Source organism: Thermobia domestica, chromosome 7 (genome assembly GCF_964235325.1).
Source record: "Thermobia domestica chromosome 7, izTheDome1.hap1.1, whole genome shotgun sequence".
Classification (NCBI taxonomy): Eukaryota; Metazoa; Arthropoda; class Insecta; order Zygentoma; family Lepismatidae; genus Thermobia; species Thermobia domestica.
In genome coordinates, this window is record NC_137460.1 from 155,583,408 (window position 1) to 155,593,955 (window position 10,548).

Genomic DNA, 10,548 nt, shown 5'->3' on the forward strand with positions numbered 1-10,548 from the left:
ACACGGCGCGAGCTGGGATCGAACCAAGGACTCCAAGCACCGGAGATGAACGCTCTACCACTGAGCCACCGCGTCCCCCACATTAAAGAGAGGTTCAGAAACAAAAATAGGAATTGTGTAAGCTACCCAGGAGCGGATGTAGACAGAGACAACTTAGTCCTGATGAAGAATGAGTTGAAATTGAAGAAGTTAGGAGAAAAGAACTAAATTAAAAGACCTGACACTGGCAAGGTAAAAAAACAAAGAAATTCAAGGAATCTCCGTGAGAAAAACAGTAGATAAGACAGGACAAGAACAAACGAAGGAAGAAGTTAACAAGGAATGGTCATAAAAACTGGACTGCAAGGAAATCGAAGAATCCCAACAATAATAAGCCTAAAACCCAGTATAAAAGAATAAAAAAATCAGTTCACTCGTAAATATAGACTTGCCAAGGAGTGGATAAGATAACAATGCGAAGAAATAGAAAGGGATATGAACACAAGAAGAGTACAAGGTCAAGATTAACTTCAAACCACGAAGACCAAAGACCAATACACTAGAAGATAAAGAAGGAAGATCTATGACTGAAGCTAGAGATAAAGTGAAAGCACGGAAGAAATTATTTAGAAAGGCTCTATGGAAGCGACAAGCAATTAGAAGAATTAGAAAACATGGAGGAAATAGAAGAGGCAAAAGCAGACTTCACACTCAGGTCCAAGTATGACAAAGCATTACAAGACTTAAAACATGGAAAAGCTCCAAGTGCAGATAAGATACCAGCAGAACACTTACAAACTGCGAAACAGGAAGTTCAAGACAGATTGCACAAATTAAGAACATTTATAAAGAAGGCTAGGTACCAACAAACTTCAGACCACAAAGAGCGGCAATACCGAAAATAATAGGTGCTGACAAATGCAAAAATCACTAAACGATAAGCCTGCTTACGCATGCTTCGAAGATTTTGACTAAAATAATCTATAGAAGAGTGGAATCCAAGATAGAAATACTAGCAGATGATCAGTTTGGATTCAAAAAGATAACAGGAACAAGGGAAGCAATACTTGCATTAGGAGGGTTACTAGAAGAAAGAATTCGAAGGAAGAAAGGAAGAGCAACTTACAGACTTGGAAAACATTTGATAATTTGAAATGGAATGAAATGTTCAAAATTCTTAATGAAGCAGGAATAAACTGTAAGGAGCGAAGAATAATATATAACTTGTACAAAGAACAGAAAATAACAATTGAAGGAGGAGAGAGAGAAGCAGGAATTCAGAAACGGGTTAGACAAGGATGCTCATTGTCACCAATTTTGTTTTATCTCTACCCTGAAGAATAATAAAAGAAATCAATGACTTTCCAGACGATATCATAATGGTGGCAGACAGCGAGAAAAAAATTAGAGACAGGTCTAAACGGTACATAAGAGCTACTTAGCAGCAAGTTCAACATAAAGAATAATAATAACAAGAATAAAATAAATCGCGGAAGAAGTGGAGGAATTCTGTTACTTAAGGAGGAAATTGTGGAGGCGTTAAAATATTAAATAATACTTTTGATAAAGTGGATACTTTCAAATATTTAGGATCAATATTAACAGACGAAAATCATATTCACGAAGAAATTAAATGTCGACTAAAAGCAGGGAATTCGTGTTACTATTCGGTTCAAAATCTCTTGTCGTCGCGAATTCTGTCGAGGAATTTGAAGCTTAAAATATATAAAACGATAATCATGCCTGTTGTTCTGTATGGTTGCGAAACATGGTCGCTTACTCTGAGGGAAGAACATAGACTGAAAGTATTTGAGAACAGGATCCTGAGAAGAATATTCGGACCCAAGAGGAACGAGAATGGGGAAGCTTCATAACGAGGAACTACATAGTTTATACGGTTTACCCAACATTGTTAGGGTCGTCAAGTCTAGGAGGCTTAGGTGGGCAGGTCATGTAGCTAGAATGGAAGAAAGTAGAAACGCTTTCAAAGTCTTGACTGGTAGACCCATAGGAAAACGACCATTAGGAAGACCTAGGCGCAGATGGGAGGATAATATTAAGATGGATCTCGCAGAGATAGGAATACAAAGTAGAAACTGGATCCAATTAGCTAAGGATAGAAGTCAGTGGAGAGCTTTTGTAAACGCGGCACTGAACCTCCGGGTTCCATAGGCCATAGAGTTAGTTAGTTAGTTAAGGAGTGAAAGTACGAGCGATAACACGTGCAAAAAAGAAGTTTCTGACCGGAAGCACCGGCACAGAACCGAAGAAAAGACTGATGAATATATATATATATCTATATGAATGTGGAATACATGAATGTGAGACATGGACACTAGAGGAGGAAAAGTGGTGAATGGAAGCCTTTGAAATGTAGTAATATAGAAGAATAATGAAAATTAAATGGACGGACAAGGCAGCAAATGAGAAAGCATTAAAAATGGTAAGGGAAAAAGGAGCTTACTGAATAATTCGAAAAAATGAGATAGATTTGACACTTGATGAGCCACGGACGAATCATGTTAGTAGCTATGGAGGGAATTACGGAAGGAAAAAAACGTAGGGACAGAACGCGATTAAAACATACTTACCAAACAATACAAGATATAGCGAAGAAAAGTTAACAAAGAAATGAAAAGTCTGAACCAGAATAGGGAAGGGTGGAAAGCTGCATCAAAGCAATCAAGAGACTGCTGTCCTGAGACAATTGATAAGCAACCTTAATGAACAAACTCCATGGCTCTGGATAAGTAGCTTAACAAATAAAACACAGTTCTGACCAGAGCAGAATGAAATATATTAAAACTATACTTGCAATGTGTTACAGTTTCAAGGACCTAACGTCCTCTTCATCAGACACAGACACCCTGAGAGTGTCTGTGTCTGATGAAGAGGACGTTAGGTCCTTGAAACTGTAACACATTGCAAGTATAGTTTTAATATATTTCATTCTTCTCTGGTCAGAACTGTGTTTTATTTGATGAGCAACCTTGTGAAGTATAATCATCTCCCTGTAATTGCCTTTCCGTCGAAAAACTACCAAATATAAAATTCTTCAAAGATAGATGGATGTTCTTTTTAAAACTCACTAAACATTTGATTAAACAATAATAAAATAAAAAGTGTAGTAAGGAACACGCACAATGGACTCAACTCTACACATCGTTCAATGTCAACTTACGCTTCCAAGTTGTCTCCAAACAATTCCTCTCCTTCGTCTTCATCCTCAGGAGCACTTGTTTGATCTCCCAGGAGATTAGACTCATCTTCAAATGGCTCGTCCGGAGGAGCTTCTGAACCTGGTCCCACTTCAGACGTGTCATTAGATACTCTTGAGCCTTCAGAAGCAGGTTCGCTTCCTCTGCGCCTCCTTCCTCTTCTTCCACCCCTAGGCACACCATTCTGCTGTTGGCTTTCAGACGACACTGGACTCTGTACAAGATAAAAACTGCCATTAATTATATACTTATAAACAAATTAGTGTGATTACATATTAGATTGCACTATGCGAATTTGTGCAGAACACACATCTTATGCATGTTTGTTAATAATAATTGAATTTAATAGAAAAGGCACGTTAAGCTTTGAAGTTTAAACGAGATGAGTTATCACTTCGCGTAACTAATGAAGAATCAAAGGGATAGAAAAACAGAAAATCCATTAGAGAGCTGCTTACCGAATATTTACATACCATAGGGGGCGATTCAACGGGTCTTCACATCAGAGGTGAAGGTTTTATCATTATACCAGTGTTACCTCAAATTTTCAGAAAAACATCCTTTCTTCTATATTATTAATTTATTGTTCATTGTACCTAAAGAATAACAGAATCTTCCCTTAACAATTACCTGAATTGTACACACTAGAGGTGTGACGACCCTAACCACGAAATTTGAGCGTCCTCGAATCTAAAGAGTAATAGTGTGTTTTGTTGATACAGAAGCGACCTGAACAGCACAGTAGTTAACGTACCAGATCGTAAGCAGAGATCAAAGTCGCGTACAGTCTTTCAACTCTGAAATGAATATCCTCTCCTTGTGTTGAATGAGTCGTAGGTACTGCGCTGTGGCTTTACCACGTTTAGATACACTGTTGCATTATAATCAAACATCTGTGATAACTGTGGTTCTAAGTTTCTTTTTTCTTATTGTGTGTGTGTGTGTAGCAGCTGAAAACATTTATCTGCTTTCCCATCTTCTTCCTTGAAAAAGGGTCTAGACGTCTGAATAAACTTCAAGCCACATCATTTTTATCGAGTATTTTCAGTTTCAACATTACTTAATCCGCAAAAGATGATACATGTTGCTCGGGGATTATTGGAAATCTACTTCTCGAATGGATTTAAGATAAATATCTGCAAAATATATGAGGCCGAGCTCAGTCCGATTTGAAGTGCTCGAATAGTAATACCCAACTGCTGTTACAGCCAGATCTCGTGCCTGTAATGGAAATCGTTCTTCTTTCCCTCAGAAAACAGTGTCAAAATAAATGGATGATTTACCTTGACCGTTCAGAGTGCATTATGAGGAAACAAGCCTTTCTTGAATTCGTCCTTATTACCGTAGCGCTTCACATTCATGCCGTGGGGAAGGTTCTAGAACACAGGTCTTCTCCATAAAGGTTAGAAGCAAAGTTGGTTTCTTTTTGTACCAAAGTTTAATATTTACTTCACGTAATATAGCCGAACGAGCGTAAGAGGGTGAAGGCGGGTTAGAGTCCCGCAGGGCACGTTGTTTTCTGCCTTTATTACAGCTCAATGGGAAAGGACACCTGTTCTAGAACCTTGCCCATGTCGTGAATTGTTTTCATTCACCTAAAATGTAAACTTTAAACACCCAAACATTAAATGAATATGACGCACTTATTAAACAAATCGTCAAAATTACTCAACTTTGATCCAATGTGGCATACACTTTTCTTCGAGGCTTCTCCATAATAATCATCCCCACCAAGTTTCAACCTTGAACAAGATACAATGGAAAGTCTCAAGGAAATATGTTGTTTTTAATAAAATAATTTTTAATAGAAACTTACAATTAAACTTTTATTTCTTATTTCGTTTTTAAAGTGGGAGTAAATTCACCCCCCTCAACGCTAATTTCAACTTCAAGTGAAAGAAGTCTCAAATGAATAAATTCAGCTTCACGTAATTCGGATGATTCTCACATGATCTGATTTGATTTCACTTGATTTTCAGTTTACCGTTCTTTTCAGCAGCGAGGTTATATGAGTCGTGGGCCTACAGCTTAGCGTCGAATCCGAACATGAAATGAAATGAAATCTTTCAGTTTAACTTCCCACGGTTATGCTACAGACGGTGATGATGAGAAATGAATGGAATGGTGGAATGAGGATACTGGTAGAACCCAGAGAAACCCCACGCACAAGGTGTTTGTCCACCACAAAGTTCACTTGACGCGAGCTGGGATCGAACCAGGAAACCAATGCACCAGAGGTGTAACAATCTACCACTGAGCCACCGCGGCCCACCGAACCACGAGCTAAGGCCAGGAATCGAACCTAGGTCCTCTACGACAAGGGCACGTACGCTTACCGTTTAGCCACGAGGAAACTCTGAGCCTCACACGAAAGTTATAAATTCACTCTTTATTCGTGCCCGAATTCCACCCCGTAGATGATGGAGGAGACTTAGGTAAAATAAAAGCTATATTGCATCGAAGAAGAATAATTTTTATGAAAGTTACCATGAAATTACTGTTTTGTTACCATCATATGTACTGTACATATCGGAATTTTCAACAGTTTGGACTTACTTTGCTATTTATTCTTTGCACTATTTCCTAAACTTCGAGCAAAGCAAACGTTAAATTTCATTACGTAAGAAAACTTTTGTTACAGAAATTCTCGTGGAACAGATCCACAATCACACAAACAGTACTGACTCAATTGGTAGGAGCTCACTTTCGAACATGTCTTTTCCTGAAATTTAGAACTCATTACGGGCAATTTGCACATTCTTTAACGTTTTAGCACGAATCGATCAATGTTCTTCGTTTCTCATCTATGAGTAAAATATTGTTGCATACTGTATAAAAGCAAGTCAATTTCTTCTGTTGTTTTAGAGGGTGGTGTATTTCAACCCCAAGAAATAAAAGTAAATTTTAAAGCTCAAAATTGTTCTCAGTTCACTGATTACTTGCGAATTCAATCTCTTGATCCTGATTTCAAGTCAAGAAATCCCATCAGAAATCCTCAAAGAGAAAAGTTATGTTTCGCGAAAATTTGCTGTTAGGAAAATATAAAATGATTGAATTCAGCACCTCGTTTCTCGAAGAAATTGGGGATAATTCTTAATCTCACAGAAAACACATACTACGTTTTATACAAACTTCACAATTATTACAAAATTAATGGAGAAACTCTTTTTAAAATGCGGTAAAAAAAAGAAAAGTTTACTTATGTATCAAAATTAAATAATTTACGAAAACTAACATGGATTATTATTTTATAGCATCGTGGATTTAAACTTGACGCATTCGGCATACCTTCCAAGCTTCAAGGTAAATACACATAAGTTTTCATTAAATCAAATGGATTTTACACTAGTTATCGCGGAACATACAGATATGTCCTTCTTGCACGAACTTCGCTTGAATATTCACATGAAGCTTGCGAGTGCAAATTTGGACATCCCTGATACTGACAGCTCTGTCGTGTCAATTAGTTTCGATGCCAGGCTCAAAAAGGTCGAAGACAAGAGTATAAAAACGTAGCTGCTGCAACAGTCGAAACATGCTCTAGTACGGTATATATGTAACTGAAGCTTACTTTTACACCTTACAAATGCCTTCAAAAAATCGGGTTAACTTGAAGTCCGCTCCATACACAAGCAATGGCACTACTTTTAAAACCAGTCCTGTCCAGCAAATGTCTTCCTTTATGCGTATATTCGCCTTCGCTTTGGCCCTTGCTCCCCAATTAACAAAGAAAGACAATCCATAGATCTAATGTTAGCCAGAAATATGTTCCAAAGAACACAATTATTACTCCAGGCACAGGTCAAATTTTAAAAGCTCTGTCTTACTGGTATAGTCCGCGAAAAAAAAAAAATGTAAATTTATTGTGAAACTATGCCTAACAGCCCAGGGAATCAACATAACGTTTAAGTGCCACGAATCATGCAGGAGAAAGCTCGGCGTCCTCCCCTGCACACTTATTTTGGAGCAAAAGACTTCGTCGTTTCACAATCAACTTACATACTCATGTTGCAGGTTTTTTCCTGCGAACTGTACCATTTAAGCCAAGACATGCTGATATCCAACAACAGGGTGCCATGAGGATACTAGTTCCCCGTATTGAAAGGTAGCAGTTCTAAATGACATTTCCATTTTCAGTTTTGTAACAACGAAACGAGTTATTAAAATTGAACAGAAAGGGTAGTAGGGCGATCTTAAAAGGGTAAGGTTCAAGAACACAGGTTCCATGTGAACATTGAAATGAAATGAAATTTGAGTTTTACGTCCCACGGCTATGCCGGTTAGGCTAAAGGAGACGGTGATAATGAGTAATGAATGAAATGGTGGAATGAAGAAAGTGGGAGGAAACGGGAGAACCCCGAGAAAACCCACGCACACGGTGTTTGTCCACCACAAAGTCCATGTGAACATTGTAGCATTGGTGTGAAATATATCATTTTAACAATTTTTTTGGCATCCTAATTTACGCATATATCCACCGTCACTAACACTCCTACCTTCCTACAGATGCTCCCCCCGCCGCCCTAACAGCTTCTCCCTGCCCTGACTGTTAGTATTCGTGCTTTGTAGTAGCCACCTAGCACAGGATGATTTGTCTTTTAGACTGTAAACTTTCTGGGGTATACTCGGACGCAGTATTTGCAAAAACGGCGTACAGCCCTCGACAAGGATATAGAACACAGGTCCCCGTTTCAACTGAGCTGTAACAAAGAAAGAAAACAACGCGCCCTACGGAGCCTTGTCCCGCCTTCACTCACTAACGCTCGCACGGTAATATGTGAATTAAACTTTGGGGATGGCATTTAGTATCTCCTCCAACTGGTCTCATGATTCCAGAACCGAGAACCTTGTTTTTGTCTAAACTGCGATAAAGGTAGAAGTACAAGGGCCCTGCGGGCTTCTAACTCCCTTCGCTACCTGTTCCTAGCTCAGCTATATTTTCTAAAATAAGGAAAACACTGTAAATCTTATATATGCGAGATTGGGGAGATACTGGGTTAACTGCTGTATCGCCGGACAAATTTTAGCAAATTTACCGGGTCAATTGGAGAATTTAAGTTTGTGAGGAAGAATGAGTGAAAGTCAGGTAAGGGGAACAGTAAAAGTTAAGAAAATTGTTGTATTTTTTGGTTGATTTTGATGTTATAAGCTGCACTGTATGTGCAGGCGGATGGACTATTTCGCGGAGAGGTACACTTGTTTTACTATACGGATCCATAGACTGTAAAAGGGGCAAGAAAAATTTGGGCAAGTCTTTAATTGAGCATGTCGAAACTCCTGTGGGGCTTCTAACCCGTTCTTATTACTACTACTTATATTATGGATCCGTATAGTAAAACTACACGCCTAATAACGTAATCTAACGTAACGTAATGTAATCCAACCAAATATAACCGAATACAGTACATTTTGGTACTTTTTTCGGGCTAAGTTTAGAGTTACCCCTCAGTTTTTTATAAAAATCAGGAAAATTTACAGGAGAAATGAGGTAAGAAATGATAATTCAAAGCTTTTATTTGATGTTTAGGAATGTAAGTTCGGCAGGAGAGTTATGTTTAATGCGAGAAAAGATATGTGGAAGTTAGTACTATTTACCGGATGCGCAAAAATAATGAAGATAACCTTTTAAATTTTTGTGAAGCCCACGGAGTACTGAAGTTACGTAAAATGTAACAATTTTTAATACTTTAATCATTGTTTTTTGTATGTTGAAAAGTACAAGGGCACCTTCAGACTGGAGGGGCAACTCTAAACTTAAGCCCTTTTTTCGATTTTCAAATTGGTCCGGCGATACAGCAGTAATGCCGAGATACTAAATACTAGCCAACTTTGGTACAGCAATAAACCAACCTAACTACTACCCTATATCGGGGGACCTGTATTCTAAAACTTTCCCTAAGCGCTCCTGAAGTGAATCAACACCAATTTTGAAAAACCTTTTTTAAGGCAATGAGAGTGAATTTTCTGATAAATGACCAAATTTTAACGCGGTAATAGTATACAACAGTGCCTCATGATCTGTGCGCGTGGATACTTCCTACTGTTGCACTACGTATAAAAATGATTTTATTACATTTAGAAGTAGTAAGAAGCGTCCACGTGCACGTGACATGCGTTGTGTGTTTCAAATCCCCCACATATACTCATACACTACGTACAAGGGCACACTATTATTCTTCGCATACCATAAAACACAACGAAACGAAACGCAAACCGACGTACATTTTATTTTATATTACTCAGTAATTAAATGAAAGTCGCATTTTTACCTCATTTTCAAGTTCCTATATCCTCAATGAATATTCCTTAAAAGACTGCACTTAGTGAGTCCTCGCTAAATGATGAGGCACTCTCGTATACTATATCCTTTAACGCTTTTAACCTAGAACATTTGGACCTATGCTACGGCACGAAGATTAATAATAATAATAATAAATCTGTATACTTTTCAATAACTATCCTAAGAAATGGATTCTTTTAAACGAATTAGCTCAATATTATTGTTTCCTTCATTCCGGTATGAAGTACTGTATGTAATGCTAACATTGAGAGGATTTTATGGATTGTAGAATTGACCATCAATATAAGACTAATATAAGATGCAAGCTTAATACGTACAGAAAAAAGAACATTTACTTATACGCCTCAAAATTAGTAGTAAATAAGTTAACGTTACTTATATTAAAAAAAAAATAATAATAATAAATAATTATATGAAATACGCTCACACTTAACGCACGAATTCTGAGTTTAATGTGCTAGACAATATTAACAACATAGCTCTAAATTGATATACATCGTGTAACCAACACGTAACTAACATTTTCATGTTACTATAAAGAAAATTAAGTAAATGGAAGGGTGTAAAATATAATAATCTTACCGACATGCTTAACACAACAAATCAGCTAGTACACACAAAACGCGGGAACTAAAGAAAACGCGCGAAAATGACGATTACTGATCCAGTGTTGCCAAGATTCCATCCAAAACACAATATCCGATTCCGGTGGGAAAAAACTATGGGCCTTACGAAGAATAATTTTAAATTATGATTAGAGTCACACTAAAAATCTGATTACTGCAGGAAAAATATGTTATTCGAACTCTCTAGTATGCACTAGCCACGCGACAGAACGACTCTGCATAAGGCCCACCATGATAGGCACATTTCATAATGGTTACCAACGACACAAACCAAAATATCTCAATTCGCATAGCAATTAAAATGTATTTTGCATTTTTTTTCGTCGTTAAGTTGCTGTACACAGAAGTTGGCGATGACTGGTACGAAATAACCTCCAGCGTCCTTATAAGTATCAGTTATGTCCAAGGGTACACCTTCATACAC

At 37.7% G+C, this 10,548-nt stretch overlaps 1 protein-coding gene across 1 annotated transcript in view; it reads right to left on the reverse strand.

Annotated features, from left to right (window-relative positions):
- The window catches only part of Mcm2 (DNA replication licensing factor Mcm2), a 59,966-nt gene extending 49,730 nt beyond the window's left edge, over positions 1 to 10,236 (reverse strand). The window contains exons 1-2 of the mRNA XM_081765470.1: positions 10,081 to 10,236; positions 3,161 to 3,411 (exon numbers count right to left, since the gene is read on the reverse strand). Of these exons, the coding sequence (XP_081621596.1) occupies positions 3,161 to 3,411; positions 10,081 to 10,086 (257 nt within the window). The 5' untranslated portion in view covers positions 10,087 to 10,236. The remainder of the gene's footprint in view (positions 1 to 3,160; positions 3,412 to 10,080) is intronic.
- Between the last annotated feature and the right edge of the window lie 312 nt (positions 10,237 to 10,548).